This window comes from Cyclopterus lumpus, chromosome 10 (assembly GCF_009769545.1).
Source record: "Cyclopterus lumpus isolate fCycLum1 chromosome 10, fCycLum1.pri, whole genome shotgun sequence".
Classification (NCBI taxonomy): Eukaryota; Metazoa; Chordata; class Actinopteri; order Perciformes; family Cyclopteridae; genus Cyclopterus; species Cyclopterus lumpus.
In genome coordinates this window covers 12,163,741-12,189,805 of record NC_046975.1, presented here as the reverse complement: position 1 = coordinate 12,189,805, position 26,065 = coordinate 12,163,741, and the positions used below count along the sequence as shown (strand labels likewise).

Sequence of the window (26,065 nt, the reverse complement as noted above, 5' to 3'; positions counted from 1 at the left end):
AATCATCACATCATCACTGTTACTCAGATGCATTGTGTTCAAGGTGAACAGACCTAACACTGGATCACAATGAGGGATGGTGCAAACCCTCAAGTAGACTGTAGGTAAACACCACTATCTGCTGTTTACTGTGAAATGTCTCTCACAGCAGCCCGACACGGTCAGATTATGGGTTGTTTTTTTACGTGTGCGACTTTCTAGATTACTGTGTCAAGAAGTCAGACAGCAGATAATGATCAGATTAAGGGCAATCTGACGTGGATTTGGATCAGGGAGGGTTGAGCTACTGTGGTTACAAAGCCTCTCACTGTTTCCTTTCACCTTAACAAATATCTGTCTGACTATTATCTTAGATTAGACATTTTAGATTCATCATTCATTTAGCAATAGTTAATAATGGGAGGGGAGATGTTACTCTCTAACTCAGCTGTATCTGAATAATTTAGATACATTCTTGGCACCGAAAGAGAAAGATGGCCCCAGTGCTACATGCATAGATAAACTAAATACTGGATATAAATCCCACAGCAGTCCTCATTAACAGTATTAGTAGTGCAGCGGTGGTATAAATAGAGAGCTGTTTAGATTGTCACGGTATAACTTCATTCTATCTGCTGTTGTTCATTATTCAGCCTTTGGTTTAATGCCAGAATGGTACATTTAATGTCTTCTGACCAGATTCTTAGACTCCATACTTAGGCATTATACATAAATCTATTACATTTGTTGATAACTGGCCTATAGACGAAACCAAACGCCAAGACATCCAACATTAAGGTCAATGTGTAATTTATTACCAAACAATACATTTCTTGGTACATCGACTTCATTGTACGTGTGTACGGAAAAGTGACTGCTCATGTAGAAACACAATGTCCTCTTTGAAAATGAAATGCAGTTGATACAGTTTTACTTTACAAAAAATGAAACACGTAGGTGACACAGGCACTCTTCACTGTTTGAGCCTGCTTGATGAACTACTAGAGATGCTCCTGAGACATACAGCATGTCTTGATGTTAGTGCCATGATGGACCCTGCTACCGGACCTCCATAGGAATTGGAAGCTCTGAAATCTCACACAAGAGACCTGCTTTCTTATTTTTTAAGCATAGCCACCATGACAACATTCTCTGTCATCTAGTTGGAAGATTAAATATACTACCTAACTCCTCACCAGTTGTCTCTGAACACTTAAGCAGTCTTGATTTTGGCTAATCTATCTCCTCATCATATTTGTATAAACAAGTAATCACCCTCTTGTTGTCATAGGTGGCTCAAGTAAATCCTCCAAAGCGGATGGCTCATCAAATGAGTCGGCATCATGTGACATAGACGAGCTGTTTAGCTCCGCAAACTAATTGAGCATTGTAACCCCTTTACTGACAATTCACAGACGTCAGTATAGACAAGAGTCTTCATATTGACAAATGCTAATGACTTCTCACAACTTTGCACAATGTTGCAATTCATAATGCAGTAAGTTTTTCCCAAAACAAAACAAAAGCCAACATTCCAAACAAAGCAGCCATTATATTCAAACAAACATAATGCAGCTATTGTTGTTTTTAATGTTAGCACCAAAACAAGGATACAGTATGTGGGGCACGAGGAGTTTATGTTTGCATAGCCATAAACTAAGGTCGAGACAGAATAGGACACAATGATATAAATGTATATCTACAGTTCTGACCCCAGCACACAGCAGCAGTCAGTCCATCTGTCAGTCAGTATGATATTAATAAGGTGGTGGGCCCAAAGAGAAAAACCATGGTGGGGAACAGTTGTGGCTCAGTGTTTCAATACTTTGGATCTTTGCTACTTGTGGTCATCGTTTAACAGTCACCCTTGTGCCTAGTACATAAATAAGATCCCCTGTTTTGCTTCCTGGGCCTCATCCACGCATTCCCAGAAAATATATATGTAATGTACTTTGGATGAAAACTAGATTAATGTTCTATTACTGCATATGCTTGTGGGTAATGGGAGTATTTCCAAGAGGCATTCACTTAGAGGCAGTCAGGATTAGGGAAAGGGTAGAAAAAACATTTTACACAAGGGTATGTGTCTCATAAAAAGGTGCAATCTGTAACAGTCGAAAGTGCTCTCCCTGCCTTGTAATGGTATAAGTTTGTTCCCCATTTTTATGTGACTGTAATTTTGAAAAACTAAATCCTTAAAAAGGTGCACATATAAAACAAATCAGTTAATAACTGTATTTTGTAAGTGTGATAAAGTATCTTTTCTGTATTTTGTCAGTAAAACGTACTTTTATACCAAACTTGAAAAATGACAATTTACAGATTACACCTTGTGGAGTTGAGAATTGTTAAAGCAGCAATAGATAACATAATACTGTCTCAAAGAGAAGGAAAAATAAAAAATTCCAGTGACATCCATAGTTTTTTTTCCCCACCAGAGACCTGCACATCAAAGACAATGGTGCAAATATTGTAAAAATAAATACATAAATACATACATGGGTAATCCATCCTTACATACATACACATATTGTATCATAAAATAAGAGAATTATAAGATAATTATAAAATTCATATGTACAAATGCATAGTTCATATGCGTCCACCAAGAGGCCAAGCAATGAAGTTTCTCTCTTCATTTAGGGTTTTGGTTGGTGTATTTTTTTCCATGTGGGTAAATGTAATGTGGGTTAAAGTTTGTGTGCAGTGGTGTGCATGGCACTACAAGAACACAGGGGGTACACACCAGATGGCTCCGTTCTGTTTCCTCTTGTCTCGCCTCTAGAGTCAGTGGGTTATTAGTGGGTAAAGTTCACAGATCAAAAGTTGAGAGGTACATGACCAGGCATGTCTGCGGTGTCTGGTGTGCGTGTCCGAAAGAGCTGTGTGAGTGCGAAAACGGACGAGATGAGCACAGTGCAGCGTTTGGCTAGAAGCCTGACTCCTTCACTCTCCCCCTGACCCTGTCCAGACCCAGTGAGGCCCACACTTTTACCCCCAACCCCGGCACCAGTTCCAGCTGTCTCAACAGCCCCAACAAACTCTTGATACAGGCCCACTATCTCCTTCAGCTTGTCCATGGCCTCCTGGCTGTCATCGTCCTCATCCCCGTGGACCAGACTCACATTATGGCAGATTTCACAACCAGGGCATGGATTTGTTCGCAGGCAGGCAGCAGACAACTGAACCAGGGCACTGAAGCTGTTAGATAAAGAGCGTAGGGCTTCATCAGGAGCCCAGCCTACACGTGTGGCCCGCTGACACCCAGATGCCAATCGTCGAGCCTCTGCCTGGAGAAGACTTCTTTCGGCCTCTGTCATGGCGGCCATGCTTGTCCCAGTACAATTTGCATCCGGTACTCGGGTAGTATTGCCTTCAGTTCCATTATGATTTAGGTCAGGCCCCACTTTTATACTTTTAATATCCTGCTTTGTGTCTTGACATGATTGTTGTTGCGTTTGCTCAAGTGATCCCCTTTCTAAGACCAGCAAAAGTTGATCAATATCTTGACGTAGGGAGGCAAAACCTCCCTTAAGCCCACCATAATTCTTGTTGCTAAGTGTACGAAGAGGACCACCAAATGAGTTTGTGGGGGAAACCGGACGTGAAACTACAGGACTGAGTTCAGAGGATGCAGTGGAGAAAGTGGAGAGTGGACGGGGATTGTCCCTCAGCAGTGACAGAATATTGGGCTTTGGAGAAGGTGTTGTAGGAGAAGAGACAGGTGCAGGTCGAGCAGGTTTGGGGCGTGTGCGACGTGAGAACTCATAAATGGTGAGCTCCTCATCAAAGCTTATGCCATCCTCAGTGTCTCCACTGAAACAGTTGGCGTAAACGGTGCGGCAGCCACATGCCTCCCGATGCTCTTGTGGAGGAGTAGTGTCAGCGATTGAGGAGGTTGGTGAGTCACCCCCAATTTGCATGCTGGACACACCTCCTAACCCCACTGCTGAATGGGACCGTGACTGAGGCTGCTCGGATGAAACACTGCCACGGTGTGCACTATTCTCTTTAAAACTCAGATTAGTGTGGGAGCCGTTTGTCCCATTGGCCTTTTTTATGTGTGAGGTCACTTCCTGGGCCTCCTTGATGGTGGCTATGACAACCTCAGCTCCATCCTCTAAAATGTTCTCTTTCCCTCCTGATTTTGAGCTCACAGTCTCTTTTTCCTTAACAGGGGTTTTGTTAAAGTCTGATAGACCGCTGGCTACAGACAAGCCAGAGCCAAATCCAGATGTGTCTCCATTGATGGAGCTAGTGGAGGGATAGTCCAGAGTTCCCAAAATCTCCTGAGAACGGGTCATGTACCAAGGCAGAGACTGGATCTTCCCTCTCAGGGCAGAAGCTGGCAGTCTACCTCCCAGGCTGGAGGAGCTGGTCCTCAGGTCTGATCCTGATCCAGATTTTCCAGGCTCTCTGCTTTCAAGGCCCCCAACACCTTTGGAGTTGGTTGAAGTGAGGGAGGTGGTAAGGGTGAGAGGAGCATCTGCATTTTTGGGCGACAGGCTTTCATGACTCAGAGAGACCCTCCTGGATCCTGACTGGACGCTGCCATTGCGGCTGCTCCAAGGGTGGATTCCATTTGGCGTACTGACGCTATCCTTGAAGATCCCTTTGCTTGGATCCGTTGGGGAGACAGGAGAGCTAGCAGGTAGTGATAAGGGGTGGAAATTGGTAGGAGAAGTGGGTTTGGGTGCTACTGGAGGGGGAATGGCTAACTTTGTTCCTGAATCAGAGCGAGGGATAGGGAGTAGGTTTGGTGGTTTTCTTGTGGGTAGAGCAGTCCCATTTATTTTTTCCTCAATTCTAGGAGTTTCCTGTTTATCAAGAATGTATGATTTGTCATTGGAAACAACATGTGCTCCATTCTCATGCGTCAGATCTTTATTCTTTTTTGGGCTGTTTTCTTGCTTCTTTGTCTTTTCCTCAGTTTGTGGGGTTGTAATGGGTAGTGGTTGCTTGCTGCACCGCACTGCTCTGATCAGGGGTGATGAGAGAGGCAGTCCACCTGCCCCAGATGTGACAGACTTGAACTCCATGGTGTCTGGCTCCATTTCCAGAAGTTCAGAGGAAAGACGTCCAGAGGCATCCCCATTGCAGTGGGCATATGATCTTCCATGCTTGGGGGATTTGGGGGGAATGATCTTAGGTTTGGGAGGCAGTTGGGGCTTAGGTGCCAATAGCGGTTTTACCTTAACTTGAGGTTTCTGAGATGGCTCTGGTAAACTGGCCTGTTGGTTGGTAAGTTTATTTGTAGGGCCTTTAAGTGTCTCCACTTCTCTTTTGATTTTAGAGGAATTAGCTTTATTGGCAAGGGGGGAGGATGGCTCTTTCCCCAAGACAGCTGAAGGACCAATCCAGCCTCCACTTAACGGATTAGCATTCCGTCGGTCAGCCAGCTCAGTGTCTGTGAGAGAGAAACAAATCAAAAGGGAAAAGACAGAAAGAGAAAGGAATCAGTGGATTTATACAAATCTTCCCCTCACTTCTTTTAATCGCATTAGTGTCTCAGTGTTGTCACACGTTACCATCACATAGAAAAAACACACATATCACCATAGATGAGGACCTTTACTTAAACGTGGTACGGACAAATTGTCTGCAAAGTCATAATAAATGTGCTTGTAAACAAACCTGATAAATCCGGAACTGGAGGAGTAAATCTCTCCTGTGCATCAAAAAACTCATCTTCAGACTCTGAGGCAGTCTCTTTAACCAAAAGAGCTGGTTTGGGATTTGGTGAAGGTGTTAGAAATAGACCCTCTTCATCCTTGGAGAGGCGCTGCTCAGCTTGTCCTTCTTTGTCCACAGGTATTGAACTAGTCCTCACTGGGACTTTGGGAGGGACCTTTTTCTTTCTTTTAATGGGTGATCTTTGAAAGGGTATGCTGTCAATCATTCTCAAATCTCTTGAACTAGGTATCTTAGAAATGCGTCTGAGTCCCGCCACTCCTTGCTCTTCTTCCTCATCGTCGTCATCGTCATCATCACTAGTAGCCTCAGGAGGGCTAGGGAGGAAATCATCCTTGGAGAGCTCAGAAAAGCAAAGGCAAGAGTTGTCATTGCCACGGTAATTGAGGTTGGTGGGTCGCAAGGGCCCTTGGTGGCGTTTGGGCTCCAGGAGGTAGGGATGGTGAACATCCAAGCCTGGTAGATCCTCGCTTGTGCATGATCCACGGAGTGCATCCAGACGAGATGGGGCTTTGGCTGCGGCACTGCTCTCTTCCAGGGCAGCACTCAAGGAGCCACTGGACAAGCTGGAGAAGCTGCTGGTGACCCGTGGGTCAGTGTGGTACCAGGTACTCTCCAGGTTCATTTCTTCATCCATAATACTAAATGTACGTAGACCAATTCCTGTTGCTCCTCCTTCCTCTTCGCCCTCATTTTCTATACCTTCTGTTGTCACTATGATCTTCACTTCCTGTTTGCCTTTGTGCTCCTCTTTCTCTTTCCTTTCTTCCTCTCTCCTCTTCTCTTCCTCCTCTCTCCTCCTTTCTTCCCAGTCCTGGCTTGCTGGGTCTGGGCGTTTGTAATTCTGAGAATCCATTGGGTCATCCTCATCTGTTGAGTCATCTGAGTCGCTACAGCAACGAGACACATAACCTAATAACACCAGAAAAATACAGAAACAAAAGGATAATAAATTAGTAGAGCAGGATATCATTTTAAAAATAATAATATTGAGTGACTGGATTTTCTAACAGTACCCATACTGGCTGGTGACATACATCAGTATGTGATGTAAAAAATATCTATCAAATGGCCAAAGCCAGAAAGTGATTATTTTAAGTGAAACAGTTTTTGCTCACTTGATAGGGATTCATAGCACACGCCCTCTATTACGCCGAACTTCCCACACACACCTTCTTCAGCAGGAATCCGGTGCACCCTCACTTTTGGGCGCCCCAGACGGAAGACATTGACACTGGGATCCACAAGGAGTTTGCAGTAGCCTCCCAGCAGACACCCTAAGTCTTTGGCTGCCAGAGAGTCCATCAGTAAGGCAAATGGCTGCAAGGGGGAGGGCAATGCAGAATATTAGGTAAAGTGATTAAAGCCAAAGGGTAAGGATAAAGGAGAAAGGGCAATGGAGGGGGACGCAGAGTCACCCTTGAGTCCAGTGAATGAGCTTTATATGGCTACCACACACGCCCTTAGGCTGTATACTGTTTGTGTATTGGAGGAGAAATGCTTGACCTATATTTACTCAAGCATGAGCTTTGGTGTGAATATGGTGTGGCAAGTGAATACCCATTTTTTTAAATCTGTGTCAGAGTATGGGGCCTACGTGTTTATGAATAATAGAGTAGAGTATGCCAATGTCTTTCTTACCTTCATGTCGTGCAGTGAGATGCGCAGTACGCTGACTTTGTCCGACTCAGAGAGCAGCTCCACTCGGCTGATGCTGCTGAACTCAACCAGTGTAGAGATCATATTGAGCTTGTGGTTGATGACCTGACTCATCCCATATTTGGCTCCCACCAGCAGGCTGACCAACACCTCCCTATCCTGAAGCTGAGTGTGAATAAGAGCAACTAGAGTTACATAATAAAACCAAATGAGCAGAAAAGAGGAGGTAGAATAATGATGAAAAAGTGAGGGGTGAAAATGTTTTGATATGAAAAACAACATCTAGGATTTGCGAGCCTTTTGAATGTTGACCTGTAATATAGATGCAACACTGAATTCTGATCAAGTTGTTACATAGTCCATTAATCACAAACAGACCCACCGGGTGATATCCGGGTGCTAACTCTTACCATCATCGTAGCTGTGTAGGAGCGTCCCCCATATGAAATGAGTTCTCCCAGCTGAGTGAGGTAGGCCAACCGAGCCTGACTTGAAGAAATGACCTAAAACAGAGCAAGAGACAAAGAAGAAGAGAGAGGAAGAACAGTAAGGCGGACAGCAAGGTGTTAGAATAAAAGAAAACCAGGAGGATGTTATGTTTGACTCACTGACCAAAACAATTTTCCACAGAGAAATATAGTCCACATATTTCCACAGAAACATTACCTCAGCCCCAGACCTACTATTCCTTTTCATCCTCCCACCCTGCTCCCAACACTTTACCACCACTTTAAACCTCAGGAAGAATACTGGAAGTGTCAACTAAAAAGTACCCTGATGCCACTACTAAACTGTCACCGTCTATCTATCAGTCTGTATCTACCTTCTGGCGCGGCTCTAGCAGGGACTGGATCTTTTTGAGGTGGTAGCTGATGGCTTTCCTCAGGTCCTTTTCCCTCATGTTGCTCAGCAGTGTGGGAGAGATGAAGCTGTCCATGCCAAACTCCCTCCTGTCATCACCACACACACACACACACACACACACACAGGAATGAAAATCACACCCAAAATGAAGAACTCTTGTCAGGAATGAAAATCACACCCAAAATGAAGAACTCTGTAGCCTCAACGTCTCCTAAACTTGAAACTGAAACTGAACTACATGCACAAATCTCTTGATTGAGTTTCTTTGTAAATATTGGTACTTCATTTGAATGGGGAAGGAGGCTGGAACTAAGACAAAGTAAAAGCAAATGTAGACTTCGAGGACAGGTAAGAAACATGCTAATGGTAGCCGTACAGCAAACACACAAATATATAAAACAAAATATAGTCTTTCCTAAAAATGAAAAAAAGCACATTGAGATTTGTGGAGTTTTGAGCAATAAAAATATCGTCAGCTGCCACTAGGTGTTACTAAGCAACCATATTTTAACCAAACTGTAACCGTGACTGCATCATCAGTTTAATTTGAGATGAAAAAAGCCTGCCTCTGCGAAACACAGAGTATTTATGGCTGCAATGACGTATACAATCATATTCATCTATGAGTCAGTGAGGTGGTCTTTTGGGAAATAGATCTGCGCTTGTTTGTGCATTTGTAGCTTCAAGTGTGAAATAGAGAGACCGAGAAAGACAGAAAAAGGTTGAAAACCCCCAAAAGACACGCTGGAAATAGGGAAATAGATTAGACATTTAGAGTGTAACCTTATCCCACACAAATTGCTATGAATGCAGTAACAGAACAAGCTCAAAGCCGTAGATAAAGAAATCTATAATGAGGACTGCCAGAGTCAGGACCGTACTGTCCCTCTGGTGCGACTCTAAAAAGACATGCACACACACACATATGACTCACGTAATACTCTTGATAGAGGCTCTGGTCTGTCCACAGCTATCTAGCCTCTCATGCATGTGCAGGGCAGCTAGGCGGAGCGCAGTGTTACACTTCATCTCTACTGCAAAACGCTCCAGCAGCACATCTCCAACACTCTGGAAACACGGACATTTCAAATGCACCTGTACATTACAGTAAACATACCAACATACAACTGAAAAGCATCATATTTTCATATTGACTTGTTTAATATTCCCGCATGAACTTCATCAGACTTTGCTAAATTAAACAGCTTGTGAGCATCTTTTAAAGTAAATCAACACTGGGACACCAAAGTGGCAAAAACAAATACAGCATGAGGCAAAGACTCCTCTAGAACAATAAATCAACATGACATAAGTAAGTAAGTAATGGCTTTGAGGCTTTTCATCCAGGATTAAAATATAGTCTCAAAGTTGAGTTACATAACAACAAATACCTGACTGTACACGGGAGTTCTTTGGAACTCAAAACATTTCCAAGGCCACAGTAATAGACTGTGTTATATTGTTAAACATCAAACATCTTCTAAACTTTTATTCCAGGCACTATTTTTGTAATGTTTTACATCCAGTTTAGAGCACACTCGAGCGTAAATATCGGATATACAGCTTCGTTTGGCAAGTGGGTACGGAAACATATATATATTTTTTCTTATTGAACATTTAGACAGGTTTCTAAATGTAGAAAAGGAGAAATTGGTCTTCTGAATGACGTTGACCAACACAAAGTCTCTAGTATGGACAAAAAAGGAGACCGAGAGAATGTTGTACTGTAGATGAGAATGAACTTTTCTGACCTGTAAAAATAGGTACTCAAAGGTAGAGGAGTCATCCTGCAGCAGGTCCATGGGGTCTCTCGGGACGAAACACACCCTGAACAGACATCTGTAGTCATGGGAGTCTTTTTTCTGCACCACCTGGAGAAGATGAAAAAATAGAGGTAAATTACAGCGAATAAGAAAAGCCATCCATAGCGACGGCATGATCGTGTGTGGATTTGTGCATCCATTGTTTCACCTTCTGTATGAACTCGTCTTCGTGCAGCAGCAGCAGTTTGGTGATGCTGTACTGTTGCTCTAGCACCAGGGCAAAGTACTCAATGGCCCGGATGGACAGTTTATCCTTCAGAGTCAGCACAATGTCCTGCAATGGTGAAAAACAACAGTTCAGACCCACTTAGACAAACATGCTTCATCCCTGTCTGCTTATGGATGGTCAAATCTGATCCCCCTCTCAATTTCCCTTTGGCTGGAAATACAAACTGAAATACAAAACCTGTTAATTAATAATAATTATGTGCTACTATTATGTACAGTACCTACTCGGAGTGAGCTACTGACCCAATTATCAACCTTCTCTCTCATTATGATGCCCAACTGGACTTAGAGATAATATCTACTACTACTCACAAAATCCAGCTCTGTAGTGTTGTTTTGAATCACAGCACACTCTTCTCTTTTTTAAATGATTCATAACTTCCTCCTCCAGATATCTATATACGTATATATATATATATATATATATATATATATATATATATATATATATATATATATATATATATATATAAATATCTATATATTGTATTATTCCACCATGTTTAACAGCTACAACAGCAAAAGCCTACCCATACACCTTTGGGGCAATCACAGCATAACTCTGTGTGGGCCTAATTAAAAAATACACCCACTTGTTTCCAAGAAGGACTAGGACTAGATCCACCGTTTGGTATCATAATGTTGATGAGAAACTGAAGGGGCCCGATTAACTTTCTTTCGAGGACACTAATGTAGGCAGCACGTAACACAATTTAACTATCTATATATAGTCTTTAAATCTTTATTTTGTGTCTAATTGTTGCTTATTGCTATATTTACAGTGTGATAGGTACATGCAGCTTATTCAGCTTGGTATATGATGAATATGAATAGGAGGTTGCTTCTCATTGGCTTCCATAGGGCGTACTGGTATTGACAAGCATGTCAGCCGCCCAAGAATGATGCTGCTCACACTTGGGCCGGCCAGTAACGATATGCATCGTCCAATTACCCATCTGCCATTCAAGTCTCATCAAAGATGATCCAGTAGTGTAGCAGTTATATGGCCATTTAAAGGGTCACATTCTGATCTTCCATTTTAAGAATATATATAACATTCTTATAATAAGTTAGGGAAATTGCCTCTATTCTTACATTCAATAACTAAAACATGTTTAATACACACCTTGACGGTGGTGCTGTTGTCAAACTTGAAGGCCTTGGTCTGTCCATTCTCTAAATAGACTTTTAGGACATTGGGCAGAAAGAGAAGAGAGTTTCCCTAATGGAGAGAAGTGAGAGATGTCATCGTGGTTAGACAGGAATCAATTTCAAACTAGGGAAGAAAAAATAGGAAAGGGGAGAATGACCTGAGTGTGCCCATTGACCACCACCTCCTCTGCAAAGCGCACTTTAACTGGATTACTCCTCAGACGAGCTCTCTTCTCTGCCGACATGATGGATGACTTGGGATTCTGCAACACAAAGACACAGCAGTGCCGTCATGCGAGGATTGAGACGCACACTTGTCAAGCTTCAACAAGTGCAATGACACAGTTCATTCTGCGACCAAGAACATTTGAGACGCACAGCCAGAATTAAATGGTCGACACACAGATATTTACATTTGCACATCACAATCTAAAAGCAATGTGAAGGCAGTTAATCCTGTCAGAAGACATGGGTTTACAGTCACATGCTTGGAGACAACCATAGCTTGTGTTTTACAGTAATGAAGGATGGTGTTATGACTCTTTGTGAAAGTGTCTTTGAGTTGATGGGAGGGCATTGACGTCTTCTCTGTACTTACTGTCATGTGCCGCAGGATAGTCACAGTGATACAATCCTCCAAGTCCCTGGGTGGAGAAACAATATACACACACACACACACACACACAGACACACACACACACATACACACACACACACACGGAAACATATGCAAAAAACACAAACACACACATGGTCACACACACACATGCACACGAAAGAGATCATTATCTTTCTTTCCAGCTGTCAATTAAGCACTTTCTCCTCTGACCTTTGCCCTTAACTTGTTAAGCCTTTCTCTTACACACACACACACACACCCTCACACACAAATCCTCCACTCACACTCTCAGAAATGCACTCCAGCAAGCAACTATGGCCGAGCATTTAGTCACTGGATGGACCGGACACACTGGTAGTATGACACTGATCCCAGAGACGAAACAGACTTCTCATTGTCCAAAAATACTAGAATTATAGATAGATAGATAGATAGATAGATAGATAGATAGATAGATAGATAGATAGATAGATAGATAGATAGATAGATAGATAGATAGATAGATAGATAGATAGATAGATAGATTGATTGATTGATTGATTGATTGATCTACAGTTATTCTTACCTTAAGAGGTTCTCCACCTGCTCATCACTCAGGTCCTCCAGCACTATGTCATTAATCTGAAGTACCTGGTCCCCTGGGTACAGTATCCCATCTGCAGGACTCCCTACATGTAGGCCCACACACACACACACACACGCACACAATGAAAAGAGTGAGCGCTTGCATAAAACAAAAAACAAGCTGCACATATGGGCTTGCACTTTTAGTTCAAAGAAATGGAGATACACATACACATACACACACACACACACACACACACACATTCACACACAATGACACATATGGTTAATCTACATGGCTGACTCAACAGTGTTCAGCTGAGCTCTCCAGGATGTGAGGGGTTACAGTTATTCTGGGTCTCATCCAGCTCGGCTCCGCTCTGCTTTCTCTAGTTATTTATACTTATTTGTCTTCAGGCAAGAGAGGCTAAGGCACAGCCGTTTAAGCTTACTCTAACACACACACACACACACACACACACACACACACACACACACACAGACACTCAAACATACTAGGTGTATGTATGTGTAAACACATATTTTCACTCACCCTGACTGACTGGCAAAGCCCCGTCTGTCCCTGATTTTTGACCCACTGACGGCATCCCACACTGCTTTGCGGGCTTATACACACACACACACACACACACACACACACACACAGACACACACACAAACAGAGGGAACACTTGCACACATTCCCTCTCTCTTGCCAAACAAGCACCATTGAGCTTTCATGTTAGCTCTGCCAATATCCTGATCTGTGTGGTTTTTCAAGTCCCCACCCTTCCTCTTTCTTTTTCTCTCCTTCCTCATTAACCACTTTCTTCTCACATTCACCTCCTCACGTGGCCTGTCCTCGCTGACTCCTCTCACACCCAAAGGTGTCAACTCCCTCCCTACTGGTCTCCCTGCTAGCATCTTCTGTCTATTAAATCTTGTTTTCTGTTATCACTTGGCAGCAGATAGCTATTACAGAGCTGGTGGCAGGGCAGGACAATTTATCAGCTTATCTTACAGGATAGACATAAAAGTAATGGATCAATCTCTCTCGCCCTCTGTCTCTCTCTCTCTCTTCCTCTCTCGCCTATCAAAGTTGCTTAAATGGAAAGTGATTTAATTTACAAAGAATGAGCAGGTTGCTCTGTTGTTTCTATGGATTTTCTGGCACTGTGCCCTGAAGTTACAATGGCCAGTGTGTGTGTGTGTGCGTGGCAAACATGGCACAGTTTAAACACACACCGTCACCAACTCACTGCCCATGTACCTGCGGTGATGTCCCTGACCAGCAGGGGTGCATTGGTGGTGAGAATGAAGCCATGTCCAGTGCTGCTGTCCAGGACCGGGTCCCTGGTAATCTGCAGCGTCAGCTTGGCCTGGAAGTTCTGATTGGACAGACTGTTGGAGCGCTGCGACCTCCCATCGCCGAGCAACCGCTCTCTGAGGAGGTCAAACAGGTTAACTTTCTATAACACTGGTCATCAAGAAATAAATTCAGGCTAGTCAAGGGGGAGAAAAAATGTCTGCTGTACACTGTCAACTTTCCTCCCTTTGTACAGAAAATGTTTTCTTTTTCTTTTTTTACAAATCATTTCCTTTTTTATTAGGCAATGGCTGACTATTAGAACAATATTCACTGAGGGTTTTACATAATATCTAGCCATGTAGCCAGGATGTCATATTCATATAAACTGCTATACATCATCATTGTATATACACCCAGGGAATGCACAGTATCTGTATATGTTTAAACCAGTGACATATTTTCCTTCAGCCTACTGTCCTGACCAGCTGGTGACATGTGGAGACTTTTTCCCAAGAATGACATACAGGGAATTTACTGGGCTTCCTCTGCACTGCCTCATTGGCTGAGACGAGAAAGGCTTCATGGACAACAAGGGAATAGAGGGCATATTTGTGGTCAACTGTGGGGTGTGTTTGTGTGTGAGAGGGACAGTCAGGTTTTGAATATGTACTCAACTATGTGTTATGCATATGAGTGTGTGGGTGTGGGTAGATGATATATGTGAGTGTTCATGAAAGGTTTAGAAATCTACTTTTTTACATTTTCTTCTGATTTTAGGGCTATTATTATTTTCTCTTTTTAGAGAGACATTTTCTCAGCTATAAAACACACCATCTGGACAGCTACTTTCTTTTGAATCTTAAATTATATATACCACACCTCCCACACCTCCCACAGAAACTGGCAGCAGAGCGAGAAGTGGATAGAGCCGTTTTGTCCGCTCTTCAAACTCGATTGTTTGGTTCTTTATATCAGGTTTTTTATTGTTGTTGCCGCAGTGCTTTGTGTGGGGTTGGCATTTTCTGCTACTACCGGCTGCGTGGTGCCAACATTTTCTACTGCTACTTTTTCCATCAAAACCTACTCTATTTTGTGAAGTTGGAGCAACCTCACAGGGGGTACTGTTAATTCCAATGCATTACGTTTACAAACATTTCCCGAATTTAGGATTGGATTTCATCCTTGACCTCTGAACTTTGTTCATTCTGTACCTGCTGAGCGACTCTCGGGTACGTCGTATTATTGTTCCCACCACCTGCTGCACCCGACTGGTTCTCCGAGCTGGAGACCTGCTCCTACATCGCTCCTTCTCCTCCATTTATCTAAAGAGACAAAAAGAGAAAAGCATATAAGCTATGTACGTACATAATCCCAACAAGCTGAACACAGAGAGGAAAAGAGACGTGGAGAGAAGATGAAATGATTTGGAGACAGAAGACAAGTTAGAAACTGTTTTGAGTTGTTCAGCTCTGTCTTGTTGGACTATGCATTCAGCACCAGCATTGGGCTTCAGCTAAATTTGCATTTTGTCTGCTCTGTTTTTATATTCAGAGCATGTAGCCGGCCTTGAATACGATGAATAATCAGATATGTGAACAGAGCAAGAGACGCTGAATGAGAAAAGGAGAGGGGAGTGGTGGGAGTGTAGTCAACATGAACAACAACACGTCACACACACATTTGCTTTAATGACCTGATTCTCAACAACTGCACCATCACACAATAACAGGATCCACAAAGAGTTCCACGTAATTACGCTCAATCTGCAGGTTCACTACAAATCTGCAGCTGTGCGCTTTCTTCTCTGCCTGCCCTTTAAACAGGGGGGTTATCGGGACATAATGAAGAATGGAGGGCTCAGTCGAACCCCGGGGAGGCAAAGCTGGTCAGCGTTGAATCCTTACCAAACCGAAGGACGTACGATTCCCCTCAACTGTGTTTTGTTTCTGTCAGCCAATCAATGCGCTGGCTTTGAGCTTGTGTAGCCTATGATAATTCTTTGACAGGGTTTATTGAAAATATGCTCTATGAAGGGTGATACATTATTTATGTTCCTGTTTCTTGTTTGTTTTGTGTAACAGCAACAAATATTTTTGAGGGCAGGGATGTGTCGTGAAATCAGATTTTCAAAGTGTTTTATTTGATTAATAGCTGTTTAGTTTGTTTTTGTCATCATGGTGAAAAGACATTGTTTTGCCGCTGTCTTGTGATATACCTCATTTTCTGTTCATGTCTGTGTTGGACTGTTTCACCCCATGAAGCAGGACAAAGCAAGGGAAACTTGGGCAGGGACACGAAAGAGCATCAGCCCAGAGATGATCAATATAGCTAATGATGATGAATGTGGAACCTAATGATCCGCACCTTGGTCTCAGCCGACAGCTGCAGAGAGCTTAGTTTGATCAGCTCTCTGACATAATGCAGGTAACTTTTGCAAGCCAAGTTTTTGTGAAGATCTGCAAGAAGCACAACAACTTTCTGGCAATCTGCCACACGTGTATGAGGTATTTTAAGATAAGCCTTTGTGGTGTGAGAAGGAAGGTAAAGCCATCACATAAGCACGTACCTTATTGTACTTTGAGTTCTGACTTAACGGGAAGATAATACACCTGCATTGCAATCAATAGAGGACTGCAAGCAGTTCAGGTCATATTCATGAGATGGAATAGTAAATTAATTTATCTTTACTTTTCTTTAAACAGTCAGCATCTACAACAGATTTCAGCTTGTCTCTGCCAGCGATGACTAGCCTGCCTCCGTATTAGTAAAGCATGCAGTGTAGGTCTGTCCTTTAAGAGGATTAGAGGCCCTCGTTATGCACGGACCCACATTGGTCAGGGTGTCACTTTAGCACCTCCTGCTGATCTGGATTGAGGCAGATTGACGCGGATGAGCGATTCTAGGTAGCTGACAGCTGCACATAGTGATTATTGACACAACGCTTGATCACTGAGAGAAGCATCATATAGATCATGACAGATATTTGGACTGCTAATAGAGACTTCTCTGCGTTGTATTGAATGTGCAGCCTGCTTGCAGGTGTATTGATGTGCATGAGTGTGCTGTAGTGCTGCAGTCAGTGCTGAGTCAGGTGACAGGTTTTGCTGTCATTCTCCTTCTTTCTCTCTTCTGTCTTTTATTTTCTCCCCTCTCTCTCTTTATCTCACCCTCCCTGTCCTTGCCGAGTCAGGTAGTCATCTCCGATGACAGTCTCTCTGGGCAGCAGCAGCCAGACATTTCTTGTATACATGCACATCCTTAGCACTAAGGGTTTACTATCCTCACTCACACAATAACGGCCCACCTTTGTAACATTACTAAAGCAGATAGTGTATATGGTTCAACATTTTAAATGCACATCTTAACAATTAAATACTATACAAAATAAGGTAGGCCTACTTCACATTAATTACACGTGGTAAGCCTCTGGAAAAGGCAGAGAAAGGTGTGACTTAGGCCCATATTCTGTCTTTAAGAAACCTACCTTTTTAAGAGCTCCGATCTTGTCCACATATCTTAAGAAGCACATTTTAATTGAAGGCTGTGAGAGTGTGACTCACCGTGATGTGGCTTGTCTCTTCAGGACTCCAGAACACAAATACCCTCTCGCCCTCTGAGACATCAGCTCTGCTGCCCCTCCAGGATTGGTTGAAAAGAGGTGGAGGGGGGTCTTTGTGATCATCAGGGCCAATCCCAATCTGGTGCGGCCACCTGTGCAGAGCGGAGCAAGACCATCAGGGAGGCCTGTCAAAACCCATAAACAAGATGCATAACCACATTTTTATAATTAGAGTGTGAAGGAAGAAGTTATCATGTCTGATTCAGTCAGACCAGCTGTATCTACCTTGATTCTTTAACCCTTTTACGAGTAACAGAACTATATTCCAGTTGTTGATGTTTTCAGAGAGAACACGCAAGTATGTCAAGCAAAGCAGATGTGAGTCCAAACCAGCTCTGTGGTTGTGGTTTTCCAAGAGGCCCCTCCTCTGATCCCCAAGGCTGTCTCTGTCTCTCTCTCTCTCTCTCTCTCTCTCTCGCTCACTCTCTCGCTCACCTCTCTCTACTCCTCCGCAGCCTCAAAAGCACATGGCAATGTAGAGATGAGACACTCCATCTCCGTCTGGTTGTCTAAATTAAAATTTCATACCGCCCAGTTCAGTTAACAGTTCTTACTGGGTGCACTCTAAAAGCAAAGAGGACAGCTTGTGAATCCTGATGTGGTAGAAATAGAAAAGCTGCAGGCAAAGACAGATCTTGGCTTAGGATAAAATAGGACAAGTCTTTCATATGAACATCAGGGCAGATATGGCCGAAACCTTAGCCAACCTCTGGTTTAGGGAGAAAAACACACTCAGGAAAATCTTTGTTGTGAAAAGCCTGGCTGTTGAATTAGAAGAGACACTGAATAAACATTCTTGATCTCGTCTAAGGAAACCACATCATTTTGTACTTAAATGTTGACCTGCGAAGTAAACTCTCACTCCCTGGGGCTTTCATCTACAAGAGGGAGCCGAATTCAAGGAATTGATAGTCTTGTCTGTGCAGCTCTTCCATCAGGCCCTGTGTCCCACACACAGAGCTCTTTCACAAGACCCATGTGTCCCAGTGAAAGCCAGCAGAAGCCCTAGACCCACACAGACTGCAGGGCACATGAATAATGCATGTGGCTAATGCAGCTAGCCTCCGACCGCCTTCTTCTACCTCTTTGCCAACACAGGCAACAAGAAGAGCGGAGCACAGAAGAAGAGAGACATACAGGAAAGAAGTATGGGTCTTGCAGAGGTGAGAGGGGGGGGGGGGCTCTGAGGGGCTGAGAAAAGGGGAAGGGATACAGAAAAGAGAATTGGTCTAGGCATAGAAAAAAAGAGAAAGGACAGGATATTGAAAGGGGGAGTGAAGGGGGAGCATTTTAAAGAGGGTGAAAGGGGCAGAGGCAAAGAAACAGGGGAGTAAAGCTGCAGGATAAGAAAAGAAAGAACAAAAGTATCTACAGTGAGACGTTAAGGAGTCTGTGGAAACAAATCTGACCAATGCAGCATTTCTCCACCAACCGAAGGCAAATAAAGCCAGGCAACAGACATTGATGTATGGTTAAATAAATAAAACAGCAGCACCTGTAGCATTGTGACATTTTGAATGCTGTGTGGTGGTGTCTTAAATTAAGAGTGTGTTCCCTTTCTAATGAAGTGACAGTGTTTTCAAATGCAAGTAAAACCTGTGTGTCTGCGAGCTGGCGATGAGTTTTCTCCTAATCTGGTTCTGAATCAATAGTAATCCCGAATCCTGTCCTCCGCTGTCCTTAAATCCCTGAGCTGCCCACAAACACAGCTCATCTGCAGGCCTTTCACTCTTTCTCCCTCCTCTCCCCTTTTTACCTTCTCACCCCTCCACCAATCTGTACTGTATATGGAGAATAAATGTACAAAGCTGTTAGTTAATGAAGGCTGTCTGTATCTCACTGTGTCTATGTCTTTGTCTCATTTCTCTGAGACAATGGTCGCCCTTCTCAGCTCATTTGCTCACACGACTTCTCTCTGTCTCGGCCAGTCAGTCAGTTCCTCAGTCCTGTCGCCTGGTATGAGCACACATGCAGTTCATAGACAAACTCCAATCGCTCCTCAGGGGTTAAGAGGTGGCACTGAGCTGGCAGCTTCTGTGCAGCCAGCTGGATAGAAAACAGCCCAATTAGCACTGCTGGGCTGGGCTGGGCTACAGCAGGTCAACCAACCTGGACAAGGCCTGAGGAGGTTGCATACGTACTGAAAGTGCGTACACAAAGTGGGAGGAAAGAGGCTCAGATACAGCAGCTGTTCCGCTAAATGACACAATCTGAGCTAATGGATATGACAATCTGACTGACAGGATGAATTTATCAAGAACTTAAATTCTTGTCAATCAGGTCTCAGCATTAATAAACTATGACCGGACTCAGCACTTGGACACTCTGTTCTTGTGGTTACAGACACTCAAGCACACACCTCATGCATGCACTTGCACATACAGACAACTCACAGGGCTTAATATGATAAGTGAGTGGATTGTTTCATAATCGGTAAACAGAAGCCGTGCTCACTGATTGAACGACAGCTTTTATTTAGAAAGGGACAGTTGGCTGTTATTGACAACTTGTTCTCAATATGCCTCACACACACACACACACTCTCTCACACACACACACACACACACACACACACACAGAAACATATACACACACCCCAGCCTCACAGTTGCTGACAAAGTTGGACACAGAGCTCAGCAAACACTCAGCAGCACACGTTGCTTGAGATTTACGTAGGGAAGATGGATTTTTTAAGTTGTAGTTGAAAATGTGAGGAACAACAAGTAAAGCCGACAATAAATACTCCAAAGATTCATGTTTGCGTTGCAGAAGACAGCAGACAAATTAAATACGGATGAGATGCTGTAATTTTAATTCAGGGCTTGATTCTTGTGGGAAGTTTAGATAAAGGTCAATAAATATTTATTGAACAGGCTCTGGGAGAAAAATATCTATATTATGATTCCCATCAAAGGTTTGAGGGTTACAAGAGACAATTCAAATACATTTACACTCATCAGAGACTATATTCTGTAATTATTACAGTTATTGTGCAACTTCATGGTCACAAGCAGCTTCTACAATAATCAATACATGTGAATGTTGGCTAGGAAGCTAATAAGATATGTTTTAAACAAATTAAACAATCAGCTTTGATTATTAGACTTATCCTTAAAGTCTAAATAACCAGGCTCCTGAGGTGCTCAGCTGATGCGGGGACTCAGGGTGCACCGATAGGGAATTATAAGATGTCCTTTCATTTTTATTATTTTTTTCAGTTGAGAGGATGTGGAACTCCTGATTCACAAAACTCAAAATGCATCATGACTGAAATTATTTAAAACTCAAGTTAGACTGAAAATGCAGTAAGCAGCATTTAGCATCCTTTTCAAAAAAGAGGTTTGACAAGTAACAACATACATCTCAGGTAAAGACAGACATCAGACAGCACAGTGCCCCACAACAACATCACCATTCGAAAAAATCAAGTGGCAAGTGACACGCAACATATCGCAAAGATTTGTTTACCAGAGCCGTCCTGGAAGGTGTGAAGGATCTTTGGGAACAGGTGCATCCATTCTGATGGGAACCACTCATATTCACCATAGAGAGGATGTGTTATTACACTCGTGCTCACCATTTGCTCCTGACATGCATGCTCCCCAGAGGACAACATCTAATAGCTTTATTGATAACCCGACTTTTCCTCCTGTGCCACCAGAAAGTAAACACTTTTTCTTTTCCAATAAAGTATCTTAAAAACCACTACATGCATAGGCACATGCAGCTAGCATGGCTAGACTCTAACTGTTGTTTGTATTTGTAAGTAAGGATGTTGTAAACAAGCTAGGATGTATATGCTGTTTATATGGTATAAGAAATAATAGGGGAAACCACTATTACGGTAAACTGTCAAACAACAGCTTGGTGGCTTGTTTAAGTCTTAAGTCTGCTTGTTGTGTTTTGCTGGTAATTGTTTGTCCTCAGACATAATCACGTCTCCCTTTACTTCATTCAGCCTGTCAGCTCACCCATTAGCATTATGAAGACAGGGCTCTCTGTGTGCCGCTCATTTCATTTCCCCTTTCATCTACGACCTGGCGAGGCTTGAGTTCCCCAGTGCACTATTAAATAATGGGTCTTTTGAAGATTAATAGTGTGCTGCATTGTGTTACAGATGTCTATTGATGGTTCTGATGATTCAGGAGAGAGAGAGACAGACAGCGAAACAGAAAGAGAGAGGAAGATCTTTGGACGTTCGAAGATGATAGATGGTGCAAGTCTGGAAAACTGTCTGCTTCTCTTCTTCTGTTGCTGTCTGAGCCAATTTCCTTCAACTCAGTGACTCTCCAAAAACTGCACAATAAAGGGCTTATCTTTAAATAAAAGTAATATGAGGGCAGCCAGTGAGCCAGCAGCTACAATAAGACTTTAGGCATTGGTATAATACTTGCTTACAGCCACAGTACAACTTTAATATTTCGTGTCACAAAGCAGAATAAAGGGGCATAAATTTGGTAGAGCTGATTATTTACTGAAAGACTTTATGACTCTTTTAGTCTTTTCATACTCTGAATGTTTCACGACCTGTTAATAAATAGAGTTGGCCTACATTATGGCACCACTGCCAGTCAAGTGTGCCATCACCATGGAGCCGTCACATCAATGAGGTCATGTCTCATTTTCCCTCTGTAGGAGTAATAATACTGGAACAGTTTGAAGGAAAAATACACATTTTTAGTATATTCATCTGTACTATACATCAATCAATCAACCCATCCATTAATATAGACATCCATCCATCCACTACAATTAACATACACCAATGTAACCACTGACCCATGAAATAATTGAATCCCTTTACTGAAAAACACCAATATTGATTGATCAACAGCTTCCAGTAGCCAGTGGCTGTAACAATATGAATCCCATTTCTGAACAGCTCCCATTATTGACTCATCTAATGATCAGTTAGTCCATGGATCGGGCTGGAGCAGCAAACACCAGCCCAGCTACACAGTGTGCCCTGGAGACATGAAGCCAAGACGAAAGAGGAAGAGAGGGGGAGAGGCTGGCTGGCTGGCTGTTTTCAATATAAGTGGGACAGTGGAGCAGTCAGTGGGGCAGATCGAGGCTAATGCAGCTAGGCATCAAGGCCCCCCTGATGTGCAAGTTCTGCCCGTCGTGTTTCTCCTCTGGCAGACTGACCTCGAAGTAGCAACTCCCATCACATGTTGTAGCATACATCCCTGAGTCATAGCCCAGTGCCAACGGCAAACACTCTCAGTGACCCCGAGAGAGAAAGGAAAACACTGAAAACACTGAGCATCCACAGCTAGGCTGCTCATCAGGGACACAATGGAATTCATTCTTTAATTGTGCATCTGTGTGTGTGTGTGTGTGTGTGTGTGTGTGTGTGTGTGTGTGTGTGTGTGTGTGTGTGTGTGTGTGTGTGTGTGCGTGTGTGCGTGTGTGCGTGTGTGTTTGTGTTTGTGTGTGTGTGCGTGTGTTTAGCTGCAAATGATGCTGTTAAAAAACGCGCAGTGATGTCTCTATGCACAGTTAAGGCTGCGGTATAACACGTGTTTAAATGGAACCGTAACCAGCGGTCATATTAAATCACGTCATGCATTAAATGAACGCCCCAGAACAGCAAAACGCATTGTTCCGGTCTAGTTGTGTTGCGCTTGTCATGCCTGGCACAGCACGGAAAAGCGCAGGAAAAAGGCTGCTACTGGCCAACGGATATACGAGCACAGAACAAGGAGGAGAGGCGACTGTCCCGCGGTGGCTGCACATCGCCTACGCCCATTCACAATGTGCGTGTTTTACTACCCAGCCTCCTGGCAGCCCCCTGATCGTCAGGATGGTCCGTTCATTCCCAATCTGTAGCCAGTGACGGTGATTTCACTGCACATACTGCAGCATGGATCTCCACTATCACTGCATAAAACGTGTGTTTATGAATATGTTGAATGAATGCCATTCAGTATGGTACAATGTTAACTCTAATTCCGTATAGTATCGTAGCGATGTATACTCCCAATAACCTGATTGTGGAATGAACTAACTAGACTATGTATGCTATTGACCGTGTCTATCGCTCGTAAATGCGTTATGAATGCCCTTTAAACAATCGATATGTAGGCTACCTTTGCACTGACCAAACACAAACTGATCACTGGCTCAGCCATGCCGGTCAAACCAAGGGGCTAAACAAAGAAAAAAAAAGGTCAGTCTTTTGTTACCTTTATAATCGTAATCGGATTTAAATCTATCCACCGCATCCCTCAAAAGGGGGCATGGGTGTAGCCTGCAGGCGTTGTGAAAACGACCGTCAGTTTAATTATTCATTTCGATGTAATAAAAATCTGTCCAAATGGCAGGAATGGATGCAAGGTGCAGGCGCCTCCGTGGACAGCCGGGCGCTCCTTCATCAGACAATAACACCGGGAAATACCGAGGAAACTCACCTAGTTTGTCTGAAGAGGAGACAGACAGAGTCTGAGCAGGTTGTCCCCCAAAAAGATCAGCGATACGAACAATTTGAAGGTAACGATGTTTGATTCTCAAAAATATCCGCGGCGTCCTCCCGGGCCGGATGATGGTGATGTGTGTGTGTGTGTGTGTGTGTGTGTGTGTGTGTGTGTGGGTGGGGGGGTGGCTATATACTGGATGCTGTCATTTTACTGGGACTGCTCTCTGCCTAATCCTGAGCTCTGAGCTCAGAAATAACCCACCCCCTCCCTCTGCTCGTCTCTCTCATCCGTGCCTCCTCCGCTGTCTACCCGGAGGACCCCCACCCTCCTCTGCAAGGTCAGTTCATCCGACGAGTTACAGAGTAATACAAATAAAAATGTTGAGGATTAAATACAGTTGGAATAAAAATTAAAAATTAAATATAAAAATATAAATATATAAAAATATAAAAATATAAAAATATAAAAATATAAAAATATAAATATAACAATATAAATATAAACATAAATATAAAAATAAAATTTGGAGGAATAAATACAGTTGGAATTAATTCAGTTCACCAACATATGTGTATCACATTGATTCAATAAATGATTCCAAAACCAAACCAAATCAGTACTTGAATACCCACCAGGCAAAGTGGAAAGCTGGCCCCAGAGTTTTACAGGACAGAAAACGAATCATTCAAAGGACAGTAATAATTTGGAAACTGAACACAATTAAATGATTCAATTCTAGGGGGCCACATTTATGTTTTTGCTTTTTTAATATGTCCCTCCACGGGTGCCGTTGATCCTCGTAACTTCCGTTAGCACGTACTTCCGGTATAGCTAATTTCTTCCATGCTCCTGAGACGGTGAATTCTCAACACGAAAGACAGACCGAAGAACAAGACCCAGCGAAAATGTTTAAACTGGAAGGACTCGGGCCTAAAATGGACCCAGAGGAGATGAAGAAGAAAATGCGACAAGATGTCGTCTCATCTATACGAAACTTTCTTATTTACGTCGCCCTTCTCCGAGCCGGTGAGTACAGGCAGATGACATTGACATTTAGCCAAACACTAACAATCCTGACTTTTTCTTTTAGAGAGCTCGACTGCTAATTGGAATAGTGTTTGGTCACCTCGTGCATTTGATAATCAATGTATGCACTAGAGGAAACACGAGCATAACAAAGTATAGGTTATTTGTCGTGTATGGTGTACACTATCTCACAACAACACTCTCCTTAATCCCAGAGAATATTAATGCATCATTAAGATCAAGATCTAATAATCTGTGTTTTGTGTGTTTACAGCCCCATATGTTTTAAAGAAGCTGGACAGCATATGAGCGGAGCACCAGGTCTCTTCCACTGAGAGTTTACTGCATCAGAGACAGATTGGCTCATCAGCAGCAGACAACTGGGGCCATTACAGCTAATTGTGTTGGAGACCACCAGAGTCCATCACTGCAACCAAGGAAACACCTTTGTTCTCATTTCTCCTCACTTATTCATTTTTGTAAACTTTAGTGAGCCTTTGTTGTTAAACATATTGTCATTATTGTTAAATGCAAAGTGTGAGTGTTTGTCTGCTGTGTTCGCACATTAAAAGGAAACCATGTTTATTTTGTTGGTTTGTTTTTACATGGCAGATCTGCGCAGTCCTGCACATATTGAACTTACACTATAAAACTGCATTACAAATGTAGACTCTAGGGTGAACATTTTCATGAATGAGTTTTAATTCTTAATGTAATCACAGAAAATAAAAACATAAACCAAGAAATGATTGGCAAATGTTTCACTGTCTACTTATATACATACTTATGATAGCTGTATGTTGCGACTTCAGGATTGGTCTTTAAATGTTGTTTTTTTAACCTGTCATACTTCTTAACAATATTGTGCTCAAATTCACAGGTTTTTGTATTTGTGTCTTCAATGTAAATTATATTAATGGTGTATAGCTTCTCCATGACATTTACTCCAGTGATGCTGATGGTCTTAGAGTGCTCTACTAAGCTTCTAAATCTTTATATTTACAGTATGGACCCATACGTTGGCCACACATCAGTTCAGAATGGGAATGTTTTAATTAGTATAAGCACACTTTACAATTTACATGTGTACAAATATGTACTAAATAGTCAATT

The 26,065-nt window shown here is 42.8% G+C and overlaps 2 protein-coding genes across 2 annotated transcripts; one reads left to right on the top strand and one right to left on the bottom strand.

The window, feature by feature from the left end:
* Nucleotides 1-781: 781 nt before the first annotated feature.
* On the bottom strand, nucleotides 782-24,031 carry frmpd1b (FERM and PDZ domain containing 1b). Its single transcript, XM_034544146.1, has 17 exons — nucleotides 23,921-24,031; nucleotides 17,449-17,599; nucleotides 15,100-15,210; nucleotides 13,850-14,022; nucleotides 12,581-12,683; nucleotides 11,995-12,040; nucleotides 11,555-11,659; nucleotides 11,371-11,466; nucleotides 10,165-10,290; nucleotides 9,945-10,064; nucleotides 9,128-9,261; nucleotides 8,153-8,279; nucleotides 7,740-7,832; nucleotides 7,312-7,494; nucleotides 6,789-6,990; nucleotides 5,614-6,582; nucleotides 782-5,386 (listed from the first exon to the last, which is right to left on the bottom strand). The coding sequence occupies exons 3-17, from the start codon at nucleotides 15,204-15,206 to the stop codon at nucleotides 2,799-2,801; spliced, it is 5,172 nt and encodes a 1,723-aa protein (XP_034400037.1). The 5' UTR covers nucleotides 15,207-15,210; nucleotides 17,449-17,599; nucleotides 23,921-24,031; the 3' UTR covers nucleotides 782-2,798.
* Nucleotides 24,032-24,745: 714 nt separating this feature from the next.
* tomm5 (translocase of outer mitochondrial membrane 5 homolog (yeast)) lies at nucleotides 24,746-25,698 on the top strand. Its single transcript, XM_034543479.1, has 2 exons — nucleotides 24,746-24,952; nucleotides 25,227-25,698. The coding sequence occupies exons 1-2, from the start codon at nucleotides 24,832-24,834 to the stop codon at nucleotides 25,259-25,261; spliced, it is 156 nt and encodes a 51-aa protein (XP_034399370.1). The 5' UTR covers nucleotides 24,746-24,831; the 3' UTR covers nucleotides 25,262-25,698.
* The last annotated feature ends 367 nt before the right edge of the window (nucleotides 25,699-26,065 follow it).

Bases quoted from the DNA above. Each gene is read 5' to 3' on its own strand.
- frmpd1b (XM_034544146.1), bottom strand. From the start codon at position 15,206: ATGGAGGAGAAGGAGCGATGTAGGAGCAGGTCTCCAGCTCGGAGAACC. The intron at 12,684-13,849 runs GTACATGGGCAG...GCCTACATGTAG, and splicing joins GGTCAGGGACATCACCGCAG to GGAGTCCTGCAGATGGGATA. The intron at 12,041-12,580 runs GTAAGAATAACT...TTCTCCACCCAG, and splicing joins CAGGTGGAGAACCTCTTAAG to GGACTTGGAGGATTGTATCA.
- tomm5 (XM_034543479.1), top strand. From the start codon at position 24,832: ATGTTTAAACTGGAAGGACTCGGGCCTAAAATGGACCCAGAGGAGATG. The intron at 24,953-25,226 runs GTGAGTACAGGC...GTGTGTTTACAG, and splicing joins CGTCGCCCTTCTCCGAGCCG to CCCCATATGTTTTAAAGAAG.